The following is an 18,257-nucleotide window of genomic DNA, read 5'->3' as shown; positions in this document are numbered from 1 at the left end:
TGCTCCTTGGCAGCAGAGCCCAACCCCCACCTGGCTGCAGCCTCCTCTCAGGCAGCTGAGAAGGTCTCCCCTCAGCCTCCTTCTCCTCAGCTCCCTCAGCTGGAGGTGGGAAGGGAGCTCTGGAGAGCAGCCCAGGCCAAGCCCACCCTGCCCCAGCAGGGCACCCCCAGCAGCTTGCCCAGCAGCACAGTGCCCAGGGGGGGTTGGCAGCTCTGCACACAAGGAGGCTCCACAGCCTCTCTGGGCAGCCTGCTCCAGGCCTCAGCACCCTCACAACAAACAACTTTCTCCTCTTCCTCTTCACATGCAACCTCCTGGGGTCCACTCTGTGCCCTTTGCCCCTTGGCCTGGCACTGGGCACCACTGAGCAGAGCCTGGCCCCAGCCTCTTGCCCCCCACAGCTCCTTCAGCTCTTGCTCAGCACTGCTCAGATGCCCTCTGGGGGCTGCTCTCCAGGCTCATCCCCCCCCCCCCCCAACTCTCTCTGCTGCTCCTCCCCAGCCCTGCTCTCCAGACCCTTCCCCACCTTTGTTGCTCTCATTCTCAGTATCCTCCTGCGCAGAACACTCCAATTTTCTCTTGGCACTTAGAGAGGCCACCAGAAGGGTAAAGAAGAGAGGACAGGAAGAGAGAACTTCCAAGAGCTTTACCTCTCCTCCCTGGTCCAGGTCCATGGTCTCCAGGTCAGTGTCCATGCGGGACTGGCGGACACGCTCCCGGCGGGAACGCTCCTCCTGGGGGAGAAGAGGAGAGCTGAGCTTCAGAGCAGCCAGAGTGGTCCCAAGGAAGCTGGAGTGTGGTGTTCCTGTCCCCCCCTCCCATTAACACAGCCAGGGGGGGGTCTAACATGGAAGCTGGAAGTGGTGTTCCTGTCCCCCCCTCACACTAACACAGCCAGGGGGAGTCTAGTAAGGAAGCTGGAAGTGGTGATCCTGTCCCCCCATCACACTAACACAGCCAGGGGGAGTCTAGTAAGGAAGCTGGAAGTGGTGATCCTGTCCCCATCACACTAACACAGCCAGGGGGGGTCTAATAAGGAAGCTGGAAGTGGTGTTCCTGTCCCCCCTCACACTAACACAGCCAGGGGAGGGTCTAATAAGGAAGCTGGAAGTGGTGCTCCTGTCCCCCTCACTCTAACACAGCCAGGGGGGGTCTAATAAGGAAGCTGGAAGTGGTGCTCCTGTCCCACTCCCATTAACACAGCCAGGGAGGGTCTAGTAAGGAGGCTGCAAGTGGTGATCCTGTCCCCCAGACCACCCCTGCAGCCTCACCCGGATGAGATCTTCCTTCTCTGTCTCATGCAGCTGGTACAGGAACTTGGAGAGCTCAGGATCTGCTTCCATCTTCCCCATGATCCTCTCCTTCTCAGCCTCACTCTGAGCACTGGCCAGCAAGGTGCAGTAGAGGACTGAGGAGAGGAAGGGATGGGAAGGGATGGGAAGGGAGGTTAAAGGCTGAACCAAACCAAGGCAGCAAAGAGGAAGAGTCACAGGATTGCATCTGGTTGGAAGGGATTCTCCAAAGGCAGCTTTGTCCAACCCCCACCCCCCCAGGCAGCAGGGACACCTCCAACCAGAGCAGGCTGCTCAGGACCACAGCAAGTTTGACCCTCAATGTCTTCAGGGCTCCTCAATCACCTCCCTGGGCAGCCTGTGCCAGCAGCTCACCATCCTCACAGTGCAGAGCTTCCTCCTGCTCTCCAACCTAACTCTGCCCTGCTGCAGTTTCAAACCATTGCCCTCACCCTATCCCCACAGGCCCTTCTGACCAGACCCTCCCCAGCTCTCCTGCAGCCCCTTCAGGCACTGGAAGTCTGCTCTAAGCTCTTCCTGGAGCCTTCTCTTCTCCAGCCTGAACAAGCCCAACCCCTCCCCACCCCAAGCCTGTCCCCACAGTGGAGGTTCTGCAACTCTCTGCTCTTCTCTGTGGGCTCCTCTGGATCCTCTCCAGCCTGAGGCTGAACAAGCAGCACCCACAGCAGCTGAGAACCAGAGAATCAGAACCAGGCAGGTTGGCAGAGAGCTCCAAGCTCAGCCAGCCCAGCCTAGCACCCAGCCCTGCCCAACCAACCAGACCATGGCACTCAGTGCCCCAGCCAGCCTTGGCTGCAACACCTCCAGCCATGGGCACTGCACCACCTCCCTGGGCAGCCCATTCCAGTGCCAATCACTCTCTCTGACAACAACTTCCTCCTCACCTCCAGCCTAGACCTGCCCTGACACAGCTTCAGCCTCTGGCCCCTTCTTCTGGCCCTGCCTGCCTGGCAGCAGAGCCCAACCCCACCTGGCTACAGCCTCCCTGCAGGCAGCTGCAGGCAGCAATGAGCTCTGCCCTGAGCCTCCTCTGCTGCAGGCTGCACCCCCCCAGCTCCCTCAGCCTCTCCTCACAGGGAAGCTTTGAGCTGTGCTGGGAGCAGCTGAGAGGTGCAGGGGGCAGCCCAGGGTGGGCTCTGGTGGCTCTCACTCACTCATCATGCGGTGCTGGCGCAGGACCTTGATGAAGTCAAAGGTGTTGAAGCCCAGCAGCAGCACCAGTTGGTTCTCACACTCACGGTCATCACTGGCTGTCTGGGAGGAGAAATGAGGGAGAAGAAGATGAAACCCACACAAGAAGCAGCTCTGAACTCCAGGGCAGCTAAAACACCACAGAGGAAACCCACACAAGAAGCAGCTCTGAACTCAAGGGCAGCTAAAACACCACAGAGCAGGGTAGAAGGCTCCCAACCTCTCTGACTTCTCTTCTTCCCCACACTCAGCAACAGCCAAACCCAGAGGGAGCTGCACCCAGCCTGGGGATGGTCTCCACCCAGCCTGGGGCTGGTCTCCCAGCAAAGGCCAATCAATGAAACCCCAACTCTGCTCTCCTCAGGAGGTTTCTGTTCATTAAGACCTGACCCAACCTGGTCTGGTGGCCACTACCTTCAAGAGCTCTTCAGGATCACCAACAAAACCCCAACTGTGCTCCCCTCAGGAGACCTCCTGCTCATTAAGGCCTGACCTAACCTGATCTGGTGGCCACTACCTTCAAGAGCTCTTCAAGACCCCCAACAAAACCCAACTGAGCTCTCTTCAGGAGAATAAGACTTGGCCTAACCCAGTCTGGAGGCCACTACCTTCCAGATCTCTTCAGGATCACACACAAAAGCCCAACTGCCCTCTCCTCAAGAGACTAAGACCTGATCTAACCTGGTCTAGTGTCCACTACCTTCAAGAGCTCTTCAAGACCACTAACAAAACCCAACTGTCCTCCCCTGAGGAAACTAAGACCTGACCTAACCTGGTCTGGTGGCCACTACCTTCCAGATCTCTTCAGGATCACCAACAAAACCCCCAACTGTGCTCTCCTCAGGAGGTTTCTGTTCATTAAGGCCTGACCCAACCTGGTCTAGTGGCCACTACCTTCAAGAGCTCTTCAAGACCACCAACAAAACCCCAACTCTGCTCTCCTCAAGAGACTAAGACCTGACCTAACCTGGTCTGGTGGCCACTACCTTCAAGAGCTCTCCAGGATCACCAACAAAACCCATCAGTGCTCTCCTCAGGAGAACAAGACTTGGCCTAACCCAGTCTGGAGGCCACTGAACTTCAAGATCTCCAACAAAAACCCCAACTGTGCTCTCCTCAGGATAATTAAGCCCTGCCCCAACCTCTTCTGCTGGCCACTGACCTTCAAGATCTCCAGCACCTCATCTGCCTTCTTCTGGGACACGATGGCATCGTCGTAGAAGCGGCTGAGCTGCCTCTGCAGCCAGAAGGCGTCGATGTCTCGAGGGTGCAGATCCTTCTTCTTGGAACTCATCAGCTCCCCTGAAGCCACCAGCTGAAAGAAAGCCCCCAAAGAGGTCACTGTGGCACCAAGGGAGAGCAGGAGTTTGGTTTTCCACAGGGTGGAGGGCAAGCATCTGGGATCTCTCTGCAGCAGAGAAGCAGCAGATGCGAGCAGCCCAGAGGTGGTTGTTTCATTTGGGAGTTCTCTTTTCCAGCCTTGGTGTTTCTTTGGAGCTTAGGAGGAGCTTTGCTCTCTCTTAGGAGGAGAGATTGAGAGGATTGAGTCTCCTCTTAAGAGGAGACATTGAGAGGATTGAGTCTTTTTAGTTTGCAAAAGAGAATGGTTTAGGTTGGAAGAGACCTCAAAGCTCAGCCAGTTCCAAGCCCCCTGCCATAGGCAGGGACAGCTCCTGCTAGAACAGGTTGCTCAAGGTCTCATCCAGCCTGGTGCTGAACACCCTCCAGGGAGGTTGTGGAGCACAGAAGCACCCAATGTGATCAAAGATCACATTGGGTGCTTCTGTGCTCCACAACCTCCCTGGGAAACCTGTGCCAGGGTCTCACCACCCTCAACCTGTGCCAGAGTCTCATCACCTTCAACCTGTGCCACTACCCTCACTGCAGACAACTTCTTCCTCACATCCAGTTTCAATCTCCCCTTTGCCACTTCAAACCCATTCCTCCTCTGATTGCAGAGAGATGCTGAGGTGCTGGAAGGTGCCCAGAGCAGGGCAGCAAGGCTGGGGAGGGGCCTGGAGCACAGCCCTGTGAGGAGAGGCTGAGGGAGCTGGGGGGGTGCAGCCTGCAGCAGAGGAGGCTCAGGGCAGAGCTGATTGCTGCCTGCAGCTGCCTGCAGGGAGGCTGCAGCCAGGTGGGGTTGGGCTCTGCTGCCAGGCAGGCAGGGCCAGCAGAAGGGGCCAGAGGCTGAAGCTGTGCCAGGGCAGGTTGAGGCTGGAGGTGAGGAGGAAGCTCCTGGCAGAGAGAGTGATTGGCACTGGAATGGGCTGCCCAGGGAGGTGGTGCAGTGCCCATGGCTGGAGGTGTTGCAGCCAAGCCTGGCTGGGGCACTCAGTGCCATGGGCTGGTTGGTTGGGCAGGGCTGGGTGCCAGGTTGGGCTGGCTGAGCTTGGAGCTCTCTGCCAACCTGCTTGGTTCTACCATTCTATGAGGCACTCAGTGCCAGGGCTTAGTCAGTCAGAAGGGTCAGGAGTTAGGTGGAACTCGATGACCCTGGAGGCCTTTTCCAACCTGCTCCATTCTGTGATTCTCCACCCACAAACTTCATTCACAGCCCAACTGGATCCCAAAATCCCTCTCCAGCAGAGCCCAGGGTGTGCTGCCCCCAGCCCCCAGTGGCTCACGTTGGCTGAGAGGGTGCAGCGCACCACAGCTTCGTCCCCCTCCATGTCATCGTCGGAGGCCTCGTCCCGCACCTCGCCGTAGATGTCCTCATCCCCCTCCTGGGAAAAGAAAGCTCCTCTCAGTGGGGCCCTGGCCAGCAGCAAAGAGCTTTTCCCTCGTGGAAAGGAGGGAAGGCTGGAGAGCAGCCCTGGGGAGGAGGACTTGGGGGTGCTGCCTTCCTCCAGCCCCCCCCCCCAAAGCGTCCTCCTGTCAAGGCTGGAGAGCTGCGATGAGCGAAGCGCTTGGATGGTTGCATCTGGAGGGTGCTGGGCAGCAGCTCGGTGCCCAGATGGGGATGGGTGCCAAGTGGGGGTCCCTCAGGGGTCCATACTGGCAGCAGTGTGCTTAGTATCATCATCAGGGACACAGGAAGGATGAGTGCCCCTCAGCAGCTTGGCAGAGGGCAGTGAATGGGAGTGGTGTGGGTGGCACCTGAGGGACAGGAGCCTGCCAGAGGGAGCTGCACAGGCTGCAGAGTTGGGCACAAAGCTAAGCTCAGGAGCTGCACCAAGGCCAAGTGCAGCTGGGTGAGGGCAGTGCCAGGCACAAATGCAGGCTGGGTGGAGAGCAGCCCTGAAGAGGACTTGGGGGTGCTGAGGGTGCAGAGCTGGCCAGGAGCTAGCACTGAGTGCTGCCAGCACAGCCCCAGCCTGGCCTGGGCTGATGCCCAGCAGTGTAGGCAGCAGGGGCAGGGAGGGGATTGTGCCCCTCTGCTGAGCACTGAGCCCCTGCAGTGCTGGGGCAGCTCTGGAGACCACAGCACAGACAGGGACCTGCTGGAGAGGGACCAGAGGAGGCCACAGTAGTGCTGGCAGGGCTGGAAGGGCTCTGCTGGGAGAGTTGGAGGTGCTGAGGCTGGAGAAGAGAAGTCTCCAGGGAGACCTAAGTATCCTGAAAGGCCACTTAGGAGGCTCCAGAAGAGCTGGAGGAGGACTCAGAACAAAGGCTTGGAGTGCCAGGATAAAAGGTGATGGTTTCAGACTGGAAGAAGCTTGACTGAGGTTGGAAATTGGGAGGAAACTTCCCCAGGAGGCTCTGGAAGAAGCTGCCCAGAGAAGCTGTGGAGGCTCCAAGCCTGGAGCTGTTCAAGGCCAGGCTGGATGAGGCCTGGAGCAAGTTGGGCTGGTGTGAGGTGTCCCTGCCCGTGGCAGGGCACTTGGAACTGGATGATTTTTGAGGCCACTTCCAACCCAACCCATTCCATGATTCCTACTCCCTGCAGAGAGCTTCTGCCTGTGGCTCCTCTTTGCCTCTTCCCTCCCAAGCCCAAGCAGTGTTTCTGGGGAAGCAGCAGAGCTGAAGCTCTCCTCCTCTCCTGCCAAGCTGTCAGAGCTGTTCCCAGGAGATCCAAATGCCACCATCTGCTTCCCATCAGCCTGCCCTGGGATCAGCCTGGCATTAGCAGGATAATCCCCAAAGCCTCTCCAAGCCACCAAGCAGAAGCTAAAATAATCCTGGGTCCTCTTTCCAGCCACTGCTCAGCACCACTGAGTGAACCAGCACCAAAAAGGGGCACCTGTGGGGCACCTCAGGGGGGGCAGAGGGGCCAAGGAGACAGGGCAGAGAGTCTGTGGGCAGCCTTCAGCCTCTCCTACCTCCTCATCAGACTCAAACTGCACATTCACACCATAGGTCTCATCGATGTTGTCATCTGCAAGGCAGAGCAGAGCTGAGTCACCACAAGACCTGGGCACCAGCTGCAGGGGTCCCAGCTGCAGGGGGGAAGGGGTCCCAGGGAAGGGTCCCAGCTCCAGGGGGGAAGGGTCCCAGCTCCAGGGGGGAAGGGTCCCAGCTCCAGGGGGGAAGGGTCCCAGCTCCAGGGGGGAAGGGTCCCAGCTCCAGGGGGGGAAGGGTCCCAGCTCCAGGGGGGGAAGGGGCTCAGGGAAGGGTCCCAGGCTCTACAGGGAAAGGTGCAGCTCCATGGGGAAGGGTCCCAGCTCTATGGGGAAGGGGTTCCCAGCACTACAGGGAAGGGCCCCCAGGCTCTACAGGGCAGGGTCCCAGCTCCATGGGGAAGGGGCTCAGGATCTATAGGGAAGGGGTCCCAGCTCCATAGGGAAGGGTCCCAGCTCCATGGGGAAGGGTCCCAGCTCCATGTGCCCACCCACACCTCTCTGCACCCAGATGAGCAGAACCTGGTTTAGAAGCTTCAACCTCCTCCCACCCTAAACCTTTCTCTGCCTTCTCTAGGAGCAAACAACTGCCCCAGGCCGAGGCTGGGCTGGCAGCAGGAGGCTGCCCATGGAGCCAGCAGAGGCAGCAGCCCTGGCAGGCCAGCAGAGGCCCTGGCAGGCCAGCAGAGGCCTCTATCAGGCCAGCAGAGGCTCCTGGCAGGCCAGCAGAGGCCTCTATCAGGACAGCAGAGGCCCTGGCAGGCCAGCAGAGTTCCTGGCAGGCCAGCAGAGGCCCCTAGCAGGCCAGCAGAGGCCCCTAGCAGGCCAGCAGAGGGCCCTGGCAGGCCAGCAGAGGGCCCTGGCCATACCCATGTTCTGGATCTCTTTGTCTCCACCGTAGTCTGTGATCTTCTTGCCCAGGTTGACCAGCACATGGTAGCGAGTGTCATCAGTCTGGCCCAGCAGCAGGTCAATTTCCTTCCTCCTCTCCTTGTCCCTCAGCTTCTCGTTCTTCAGCACAGCCAGCACCTCATCAGCAGCCCCACACAGGATGTCCCGGGGCTGTGGTGGCACCAGGAGAAGGAATTGGTTACCTGACAGCCACCAGGGCTCTGCCCAGGCTGCTCTGGGCTGAAGGTGGCTTTAAGTTCACCCAGGCCAACTCCCACCCTGCAGCCAGCAGGGACAGGCCCCAACCAGGGCAGGTTGCTCACAGCTCCAGACAACCTGAGCTGCAGTGGTGCCAGGCATGGGGCAGCTGCCACCCCTTTGGGTAACCTGGGACAGGCTCTCAGCATCCTCAGCATCAAAAACTTCTTCCTCCTCTCTGGTCTGGATTTGCCTCCATGAGTGCAAAGCAAACCTCTCCTTGGCCTGTCCCAGCAAGCCCTGCTCAAAGCTCTGGATTATCCCTCTGGATTGAGCAGTGGGGAGGGTCACAGCTGCAGTGCCAAGGTCAGGTTTGGGCTCTCCACTCTCAAGAAGGATGTGAATGAGCCTTGAATGAAGGAAGCTCAACACAAAAGGTCCCCCCAAAAGGCAGGCAGCATCTGGGTGCTGCTCAGCTCAAGCCACTTTGGTTTACACAGAGGTTGGATGGCTCCAGGCTTGCCCTGGATTAAAGAGCAGGGGACAGGAACCTCAATTTCTATCTCCTGGAATGCAGGCAGACAAAAGCTGCTGCTGGAGGAGCTACCACAGCCCTGCCTGTGGCTTCCTGCAAGCAGGTTCTGAGTTTGGAGTCAGGGAATTGGTTGGGTTGGAGAAGCCTTCCAAGATGCCTGAGTGCAAGCAGCAGCTGAGCAGCACCATGGGCCCTGCACTGTGTCCCTGCAGCAGGAGAGAGGAAGCTCAGCAGCTGTGTGCAGGGTGTGCTGAGCTGCTCTGCTCCTCCCCAGGCATCTGCCACTGAAGAAAGGCAGCAGAGCTGCAGGCTGGGGCAGAGTGGCTGCAAAGTGCCCAGTGGAGAGGGAGCTGGGGGTGGTGGTTGGCAGCAGCTGGAGATGACCCAGGGGGTGGCCAGGTGGGCAAGGAGGGCAGCAGCAGCCTGGCCTGGAGCAGCAGTGGTGTGGGCAGCATGGAGCAGGGCAGGGATTGTGCCTCTGGGCTGGGCACTGGGGAGGGCAGAGACTGAGTGCTGGGGTCAGGTTTGGGCTCCTGGCTCCAAGAAGGACATTGAGGAGCTGGAGCAGGCCCAGGGAAGGGCTGAGAAAGGGAAGCTGAGGGAGCTGGGGCTGAGAGCCTGCAGGAGAGCAGCCCCAGAGGGCATCTGAGCAGTGCTGAGCAAGAGCTGAAGGAGCTGTGGGGGGCAAGAGGCTGGGGCCAGGCCCTGCTGAGTGGTGCCCAGTGCCAGGCCAAGGGGCAATGGGCACAGAGTGGTAGCCAGGAGCTTTTGTGAGCAGAGGAGGAGAAAGTGGAGGGGCTGGGAAGGGACCCAGAGGGGATTTCAGCCTCTCACCACCACTCCCACTGCAGGCTCCTGTTGAGCTTTTCATCAGCCCAGACCCTGCAGGTCCTGTTCCTCAGAGTTGCTCTCAGCCATTCCCCACCCAGCCTGGAGCTGTGCTTGGGATTGTGCCCACCCAACCCTCACCAACCTCCCCTGGCAGTGCTGCCCCCACCAGGTTGTTTTTGCTGGCTGCCCTCACACTGCAGGCTCAGGTTGTGTTGGGGCATCCACAAGGCAGCTCTCAAGGGATGTTGACTTCCTCTTGCCAGAGCAGGAATCATCTCCTCCCCAACCCCCTGCAGTCATCCTCACCTGGTCCCCAAGAGCTGCCTGGATGAAGCTCAGCAACACCTCATAGGTCTCCCTGGTCTCTTTGGTCTTGGGTTTGTAGATGATGCCAACCATCTCATCGATGCCCTCTGACAGCAGGGTGTAACCTTTCATCTTGTTGATGTCATGCCTGTCCTCATCACGTTTCCTCCTCCTGCAGGGAGAGAGGGGAACAGCCTGGGACAAAGCCCAACAGCTTGGGCAGGCTCTTTGGAGGTGGAAAAGAAAGGGTTAAAAAAAAAAGGAGGGGGGGTGGGGGTGGAAAAACTACAACAGAAGAGGTTTTGGTTTTGTTTGACTTCAAAACGATCCAAAAAACAAAGGCTGCAGACAGCATCAGGCTGGGAGGGACCTCCAGAGGTCATCTTGGCCAATCCCCACTGCAGTCAGCAAGGATACCCCCAGCTGGAGCAGCCTCTTCTCCAGACAGTGCTCCCCAACTCTGCAGCTGAGAGGCTGAGGGAAACCTGAAAGCTCAACTGCCAAAGGCTCCGTGGCCAAATGCAGGCAGTGCCAAGCAGAGTCCCTCAGGGATCAGTCCTGGCACCAGTTTGGTTCAGCATCTCTGTGGGTGCCAGGGACAGAGGCACTGAGTGCAGCCTCAGCAGGTTTGCTGCCCACACCAAGCTGTGTGGAGGGCAGGATCCATGCAGAGGGAGCTGGGCAGGCTGCAGAGTGGGCACAAGCCAAGCTCAGGAGGTTCAACCAGACCAAGGGCAAGGTCCTGCAGCTGGGTCGAGGCAATGCCAAGCACCAATCCAGGCTGGGCAGTGCCAGGCTGCAGAGCAGCCCTGAGGAGAGGCACTTGGGGGTGCTGCTGGAGGAGAAGCTCAGCAGGAGCCAGCAGTGTGCACTTGCAGCCCAGAGAGCCAAGCAGAGCCTGGGCTGCAGCAGCAGCAGTGTGGCCAGCAGGGCCAGGGAGGGGATTCTGCCCCTCTGCTCTGCTCTGCTGAGAGCCCACCTGGAGTCCTGCATCCAGCTCTGGAGCCCCTGGGCCAAGAGGGCTGTGGAGATGCTGGAGAGTGTCCAGAGCAGGGCCAGGAGGATGCTCAGAGGCTGCAGCAGCTCTGCTGTGAGCACAGCCTGAAAGAGTTGGGGCTGTGCAGGCTGCAGCAGAGGAGGCTCCCAGGGGACCTTCTTGTGGCCTGCCAGGAGCTGAAGGGGGCTCCAGAAAAGCTGGGGAGGGACTTTTGAGGCTGTGAGGGAGTGCAGGAGTGGGGGGGATGGAGCAAAGGTGGAGATGGGGAGAGTGAGGCTGGAGGTGAGGAGGAAGTTGCTGAGCAGGAGAGTGGTGAGAGCCTGGCAGGGGCTGCCCAGGGATGGGGTTGAGGCCCCATGGCTGGAGGTGTCTGAGGCTGTGCAGGGTGCTCAGGACCCAGCTGGATGAGGCTCTGCCCACCCTCAGCCCCAGGCCCACACTCACTTGGCTCTTCTCTCCTCCTGCATCTGAGGTTTGGTCCTCTGGGCCTTGTCCCCCATGCGAGTCCCCTCCAGTTTGCCCACCAGGGAGAGGACCTCCCCCGTGGGCTCATCCCGGCGGGTGCGGTCGATCAGGGAGCGGTCAGCTTGGAGCACGAGGTTGGAGTTCTGGGAGGAGAGAAGGGCAGAGCTGGGGGGGGATGGGCGAGGAGGGGAGGAGCAGCTGAGCTCCTGCTGGGGCACGCTCAGGGCTGGAGGTCGCTCCAGGGACTCCCCAGGGACCCTCCAGGGACTCTCCAGGGACTCCCCAGGGACCCTCCAGGGACTCTCCAGGGACTCCCCAGGGACTCTCCAGGGACCCTCCAGGGACTCTCCAGGGACCCTCCAGGGACTCTCCAGGGACTCCCCAGGGACTCTCCAGGGACTCCCCAGGGACTCTCCAGGGACCCTCCAGGGACTCTCCAGGGACCCTCCAGGGACTCCCCAGGGACTCTCCAGGGACCCTCCAGGGACTCCCCAGGGACTCTCCAGGGACTCCCCAGGGACCCTCCAGGGACTCTCCAGGGACTCCCCAGGGACCCTCCAGGGAATCCCCAGGGACCCTCCAGGGAATCCCCAGGGACCTTCCAGGGACTCCCCAGGGACCCTCCAGGGACCCTCCAGGGAATCCCCAGGGACACCCCAGGGACTCCCCAGGGACTCTCCAGGGACCTTCCAGGGACCCTCCAGGGACCTTCCAGGGACCCTCCAGGGACTCCCCAGGGACCCTGCAGGGGTGTGAGCCCCATGCCGGGGAAGGAAGGGGATGGGATGGGGAGCAGAGAGCCCCAGGAAGGGGAGGGATAAGCAGCGCAGAGGGACGGAGGCAGGGAACGGAGGCAGGAGAGGGAGCGGGAGAGGGATGGGGGTCGGGAAGGGATAGGAGATGGAGGGGAAAGGGATAGGGAGCGGAGAAGGAAAGGGATAGGGGCAGGGGGATGGAGGAAGGGAAGGGATGGGACCGGAGAGGGAGCGGGGAAGGGATCGGGACGGGAGCGGGAGCGGGGAACGGATCGGGACGGGAGAGGGAGCGGGGAAGGGATCGGGACGGGAGCGGGAGCGGGGAACGGATCGGGACCGGAGAGGGAGCGGGGAAGGGATCGGGACGGGAGCGGGAGCGGGGAACGGATCGGGACGGGAGAGGGAGCGGGGAAGGGATCGGGACGGGAGCGGGAGCGGGGAAGGGATCGGGACCGGAGAGGGAGCGGGGAACGGATTGGGACCGGAGAGGGAGCGGGGAAGGGATCGGGACCGGAGAGGGAGCGGGGAAGGGATCGGGACCGGAGAGGGAGCGGGGAAGGGATCGGGACCGGAGAGGGAGCGGGGAAGGGATCGGGACGGGAGCGGGAGCGGGGAACGGATCGGGACCGGAGGGGGAGCGCGGAAGGGATGGGACCGGAGAGGGAGCGGGGAAGGGATCGAGAGCGGAGAGGGAGCGGGGAAGGGATCGGGACCGGAGGGGGTGCGGGGAAGGGATCGGGAGCGGATCGGGAGCGCGGAAGCGATGGCGGCCAGGGGGATCGGGGCACGGAGCGAGCCTCACCGCCTTGTACTCATACTGCAGGCTGCGGGCGGTGACGTCCGCCATGGCTCAGCCGGGCCCGGGCCCAGGCCGCGCTGCCGCCGCCGCCGCCGCGCACCGGAGCAGGCCTCGGGACGCAACTTCCGGGGCAGACCGGAAGCGGCTCCGGCCCCGCCGCGCTCGTGCGACCCGGAAGCACTTCGGATCGCGGCCACGGACAGTGCCCCCCCGGGCTTCCCAGCATGCACCGCGGCGCCCCTGAGCCATTCTGATTGGCCAGCGGCGGCCGCTCAGCTGACCCCGCCTCCCGCGGGCAGCGGCCGCTTGTGATTGGCTCAGCCGCGCCGCTCCCGCCCGCCCCGCGCTGCCATTGGTCGGTTGCGCCGTGAGCCGTTGGGCGGCGACAGCAGCGGAGCAGCTCCGGGAGCGGCGGGGAGGGGACGGGAGGGGTTCGGCTCCGCTCCGCCCACGGCCGACTGCTGCGCCCCGCCTGCGCCACGCCCATTCCTCACAGCCCCGCCTGCGCCACGCCCATTCCTCACAGCCACGCCTGAGCCACGCCCATTCCTCACAGCCACGCCTGAGCCACGCCCGTTCCTCCCGGCCCCGCCTGCTCCGCACAGCACCGTCCACTTCCCACAGCCCCTCCCTCTTCTCCCGGCCCCGCCCACTTCTCTCAGCCCCTCCCTCTTCTCCCGGCCCCGCCCACTTCTCTCAGCCCCTCCCTCTTCTCCCGGCCCCGCCCACTTCTCTCAGCCCCTCCCTCTTCTCCCGGCTCCGCCCACTCCTCACGGCCCCGCCCTCTTCTCCCGGCCCCGCCCACTTCACTCAGCCCCTCCCTCTTCTCCCGGCCCCGCCCGCTTCTCACAGCCCCTCCCTCTTCTCCCGGCTCCGCCCGCTTCTCACAGCCCCGCCCACTTCTCACAGCCACGCCCACTTCTCGCAGCCCCGCCCACTTCTCGCAGCCCCGCCCCGCCCGTGCCGCGCTCCGGGGCTCGGTTGGGGCTCGGCGCTGCGGCTCCGCTCCCGCCATGGCCCCGCACCCCGGGGCGCTGCGCTGGTTCCAGCTGCCGCTCTCCTCGGCCCGCGTCGTGCGCTCGGCGCTCTTCAGCCGCAGCTTCCAGGCCGAGCTCCAGCGCTACCGGCGGCTCCGGGCCGAGAGGCGCCTGCGGGAGCGCTGCCCGACCGCGCCGCCGCCCCCCGCCCCCGCCAGCCCCGCACCGGCCCCGCTCCGCCCGCGGGGCACGGCCCGGGAGCGAGGTGAGCGCAGCCCTGCCCCGCGGGTGGGTGCCAGGACAGCTGGGACCCGCAGGACCCCAAGGGGGCACCAGGGGCACCTCTCACCTTGTCCCCATGCCCCTCGCCATACCCCAGGGCACTGCCATGCCCCAAGGGGGCACCATGGGCACCTCTCACCTTGTCCCCATGCCCCTCGCCATGCCCCAGGGCACTGCCATGCCCCAAGGGGGCACCAGGGGCACCTCTCACCTTGTCCCCATGCCCCTCACCATACCTCAAGGCACTGCCATGCCCCAAGGGGGCACCAGGGGCACCTCTCACCTCGTCCCCATGCCCCTTGTCCCTATGCCCCTCGTCCCCATGCCCCATGGGGGCACCAGGGGCACCTCTCACCTTGTCCCCATGCCCCTCGTCCCCATGCCCCTCGTCATGCCCCAAGGGGGCACCAGGGGCACCTCTCACCTTGTCCCCATGCCCCTCGCCATACCCCAGGGCACTGCCATGCCCCAAGGGGGCTCCAGGGGCACCTCTCACCTTGTCCCCATCCCCTTCGCCATGCCCCAAGGGGGCACCAGGGGCACCTTTCACCTTGTCCCCATGCCCCTCGTCCCCATGCCCCTTGTCATGCCCCATGGGGGCACCAGGGGCACCTCTCACCTCGTCCCCATGCCCCTTGTCATGCCCCATGGGGGCACTAGGGGCGCCCTTCACCTTGTCCCCATGCCCCTCGCCATGCCCCAGGGCACTGCCAGCTGATCCCCACAGCCCTCCCTGTGCCCCAGAGGGGACCTCAGTCACTCCCCCGCACTGTCCCCGTGGCCCTCCCCTGCCCCAGAGCCTCCCGAGGTGACTTCTGTGCTGCCCCCACAGCTGCCAGGTGCCCCAAGGTGCCACACAGCAGCAGGAGGAGCAGAGGGCAGCAGCCTCCTGGCAGCGCTCGGCCCCGTGCCAAGAGGAAGGAGGTGCCCAGCCAGGGCTCTGCTCAGTGCCAGGCAGCGCTGGAAGGTCCCAGGCACATCCCAGCGGTGGCTGCAGGCACCTCCGGGGGTGACACCAGTGGTGGGCAGAGCAGCACTGCCAGGACAGTGCCACAGCAGGCGGGCAGGAGCTGTGAGGGGCACCAGGTGGGCACTGCCAGGGCAGGGGTGTGTGTCCCAGACAGTGAGGAGGAGGAGGAGGAGCTGATCCCCCTGCGGGACCTGCTGGCAGGGGCTGAGCCTCCAAGCCCTGCAGGCCACCAGCAGGTAGGTGGATGCCCAAAGGTGGCTGCCTGGGCATCGAGGGGGGTTCCCCTCTGGGCACAGCCCAGTGCCTGCTGGGTGCTGTGGTGCCCACTGAGGCCTCACCATTCCTGCCTTGCCCAGGCTGCGTGCCCGCGGCGGGACCCACTTGCCAACAGCCTGGATTCACTGCTCCAGGAGAAGAGGTGAGGCTGGCACCTCCTGGGCATGGCAGTGGGCACGGGGGTGGTGCTGGGCATCCTGTGGTGTTGTCCTTCTGCCCTAACCACCCACCCCGTGCCAGGGAGCAGAGCCAGGCAGACAGGCTGCAGGCCAGGCTGGCATGGGAACAGGATGACACTGGCAGTGCCAGCGAGTCAGAGGATGAGGACATCCACCTGCCCGAGGAGCACAGGTACCCCTGCCAGCTGTGCCCGGCCTAGGGGGGTGCCAGCACGCTGCCTGCTGCCCACCTGATGCCACTCTGCCACCCACAGGGAGTTCCTGGCACGCTTCCCCTTGCAGAGCAGCTCCATCCCCACCCTGCACCCCGGGGAGCCTATTTTCTATGCCCACCCAGTGCCCCTGCCCACCCTCGATGCCAATGGGCTGCAGCCTCAGAGCTCCCTGGAGAGGCTTTTCCTCCGGTGAGTGCCAGGCAGGATGTACCAGGGTGGCATGGAGGGGGCAGAGCTCCACTCACCTCCTCTCTGTGACCCTCCCACCCCCCCAGTTTGTCACCCTCATGCCAGACAGCTTTGGTCCATGCCGGTGCCCTCAGCCTGCTCTACCGCTCTGTGCCCACCTGCCCGGTGCCCGTCCTGCGCTGGCTCTTCCAAGTAAGCCCCTGGCACAGGATGGTGTGCCCCCCCTCCCCATCCCACGATGCCAGCCTGATCACCCCCTTTGTGTTTTGGCAGCTGCTGGCTCTGTGCCCAACCCCCAGCGCCACCTCGCGGGCACTCTGGGACGCCTGGCTTGGCACTGAGGGTGGTGAGTGTGGGGTGGGCACAGGGAGTGCCCCCCAAACCTATGCCCACTCTCACTGTCCCCTCACCTGCAGAGAAGCCCTGGTGCCCCACGGTGCAGGAGATCACCCAGGCTGTCACCCACCTCGGTGCCAACCTGAGCCCCCTGCTCCAGCAACGCCTGCTGCCCCCTGAGTTGTGCCCTGCCAATGCAAGGTGAGCCCTGGCACAGTGGGCAGGAGTGTGCTGCCAACCCCTCCCTGCCAACCCCTTCTCCTCCTTCCAGGGGCTTGGAGCCATCCTGCTTCCCCAGACAGGCCAGCTCTGATGCCAGCAGCACCCTGGCACTGGTGGCACAGCTCGGTGACATCTGCAAGGTTGTGCCGTGCCCTCATTAGCTCTGCCCTGCTAATTGGGTGGGCACCAGTGCCAGCCGCTGGAGGGGTGCCCCACGGCGGGTTTGGGTGATGTGCCACCTTGCCCCTGCAGTTCCTGGCACTGTGTGTGGTCACCCAGCCGTGCTGCTACAGCGATGGTGCCCGCCTGGCACTCCTCATCCTCTTCTCCTTCCTCAGCCTTGCCCGGGCACTGCGCTGCCACCCCCTGCCCGAGCTGCAGCACCTTCTCCAGTGCCTCCTGGAGGGCATCAGGGACTGGCAGAAGCAGGTACCCAGAGCAGGGTGGCAGCAGGTCCCTTTTGCCTTGTGCCCGCTTTAGTGCCTGCCCTGCCCGCTCTCACTGCCTCCATCTCTCCCCAGCTGCCTGTCCTGTGCCAGGCCCTGTGCCAGCTTTCACAGCACCACCACAACCTGGTTGCCCTGGTCCAGCTGCTGCCAGATCTCACAAGCAGGGGCAGGTAAGGCCCTGCCCGCTGTGCCCGCGGCTGGGCTTGGTGCCAGGCGGAGCTGCCAAGCGTCCCGTGCCATCCGTGGCCCTGCGGCTTGGTGACAGCCTGGTGGGAGCTGGCACAGCCCCAGGGCACCGTGCCAGGGCTGGGCTGTGTCTGTGTCTAATGCCTTCATTCCAGCTGGTTGCACGGGCACAAAGCAGGCACGATCCAGCCGCTGGCACCGCCGCCCTCCCCGCGGGCATCCCGAGGGCACCGGGGCCAGCCCTGCTGGCGACTGGCAGAGAGGTGGGGATGGGCACGTGGGCACAGTCTGGACCCTTCCTCACCACCCTCTTCCTCCTCTCCCCAGGGAGCTGCGCCAGCACTTGAGCCTTCATGCCATGGCCCGGCTGCTGGGAGAGCCCCCGGGCACCGTGCCACCCCCTGGGGCACAGGCAAAGGTGGGTTCACCCGGGTGGGACCGTGCCAGGGCTCTGGCACCCAGCATGGGCTCTGGGCACTCTGACACCTGTGTTCTGCCCGCAGCTGGAGGTGCTGAGCAGGCTCCTGGCGCTGGCACAACCAGATGCCCTGCGACAGCTGGCACTGGCCAGGGGCCTGGAGCAGCCCCAGGATACTGAGTGGGAGGTGGGTGCCAGGAAGCAGGTGCCATAGGGCACCCCCCCAGCATGCCCACAGCCCGTTGGGTGAGCCCCTGTGCCCGCTTGTGCCCACAGATCTGTTACTTCAGCTACAGCCTCCTCCTCCTCGCCAGCACTGTGGTGGGCACCGAACAGCCCACAGCCGAGCAGCAGGTGAGTGCCAAGCCTTGAGGAGGGCACCGTGGGGGGTTCTGCCTGTCCCTGACCTCAGCCATGCCCCCACAGGGTGCCCTGCAGCAGCTGTGTGCCAGGCTGGAGCGGCACTTCAGGTGCAGGCAGCTCAGGGGTGCCCGGCTCTGCGATGCCCAGCTGGACAGCCTTGCCACCCTGCTCTTCTTCAGGTGGCACAAGATGCTGGCATAGGAGGGGCACCTCCTGCTGGCATGGGTGCCAATGGGTGCCCCTGGGTGCCCCTGGGTGCCAACAGGTGCCCCCCCCTCGCCCTTCAATAAACACCTACAGTTCATTCTGTGCCCGTGGAGTGTTGCTTGGGTGGGTGGCATCAGTGCCTGTTGGCACCCAGCTGGGCTGGGCCAGGCCAAACTGGGCTCAACTGGGCCAAGCTGAGCCTGGTGAGGCCAAACTGGGCTGAGCTTAACTGGGCTGAGCTTAACTGGGCTGAGCTGAGCCTGGTGAGGCCAAACTGGGCTGAGCTGGACTGGGCTGAGCTGAGCCTGGTGAGGCCAAACTGGGCTGAGCTTAACTGGGCTGAGCTGAGCTGAGCTGAACCGGGCCAGATTAAACCAGGCCAAACTGAGCCAGGTTAAGCTGAACCAGGCTAAACTGGGCTGAGCTGAGC

General features: G+C 63.2%; 2 protein-coding genes across 2 annotated transcripts in view; one reads left to right on the top strand and one right to left on the bottom strand.

The window, feature by feature from the left end:
- The window catches only part of SNRNP200 (small nuclear ribonucleoprotein U5 subunit 200), a 48,181-nt gene extending 35,514 nt beyond the window's left edge, over positions 1-12,667 (bottom strand). The window contains 10 exon segments of the mRNA XM_064175427.1: positions 651-734; positions 1,272-1,408; positions 2,468-2,567; positions 3,667-3,819; positions 5,129-5,227; positions 6,764-6,819; positions 7,651-7,843; positions 9,543-9,714; positions 10,984-11,147; positions 12,562-12,667. Of these exon segments, the coding sequence (XP_064031497.1) occupies positions 651-734; positions 1,272-1,408; positions 2,468-2,567; positions 3,667-3,819; positions 5,129-5,227; positions 6,764-6,819; positions 7,651-7,843; positions 9,543-9,714; positions 10,984-11,147; positions 12,562-12,606 (1,203 nt within the window). The 5' untranslated portion in view covers positions 12,607-12,667.
- Positions 12,668-13,519: 852 nt separating this feature from the next.
- Positions 13,520-17,909, top strand: FAM178B (family with sequence similarity 178 member B). The gene is made up of 15 exons (XM_064175514.1): positions 13,520-13,800; positions 14,650-15,023; positions 15,144-15,205; positions 15,304-15,414; positions 15,497-15,646; positions 15,733-15,838; positions 15,920-15,992; positions 16,063-16,183; positions 16,254-16,344; positions 16,457-16,633; positions 16,726-16,823; positions 17,167-17,257; positions 17,343-17,444; positions 17,534-17,611; positions 17,684-17,909. The coding sequence occupies exons 1-15, from the start codon at positions 13,572-13,574 to the stop codon at positions 17,819-17,821; spliced, it is 2,001 nt and encodes a 666-aa protein (XP_064031584.1). The 5' UTR covers positions 13,520-13,571; the 3' UTR covers positions 17,822-17,909.
- Positions 17,910-18,257: the final 348 nt, after the last annotated feature.

This window comes from Pogoniulus pusillus, chromosome 42, assembly GCF_015220805.1.
Source record: "Pogoniulus pusillus isolate bPogPus1 chromosome 42, bPogPus1.pri, whole genome shotgun sequence".
NCBI classification, from domain to species: domain Eukaryota; kingdom Metazoa; phylum Chordata; class Aves; order Piciformes; family Lybiidae; genus Pogoniulus; species Pogoniulus pusillus.
This window is presented reverse-complemented; position numbering and strand designations above follow the sequence as displayed.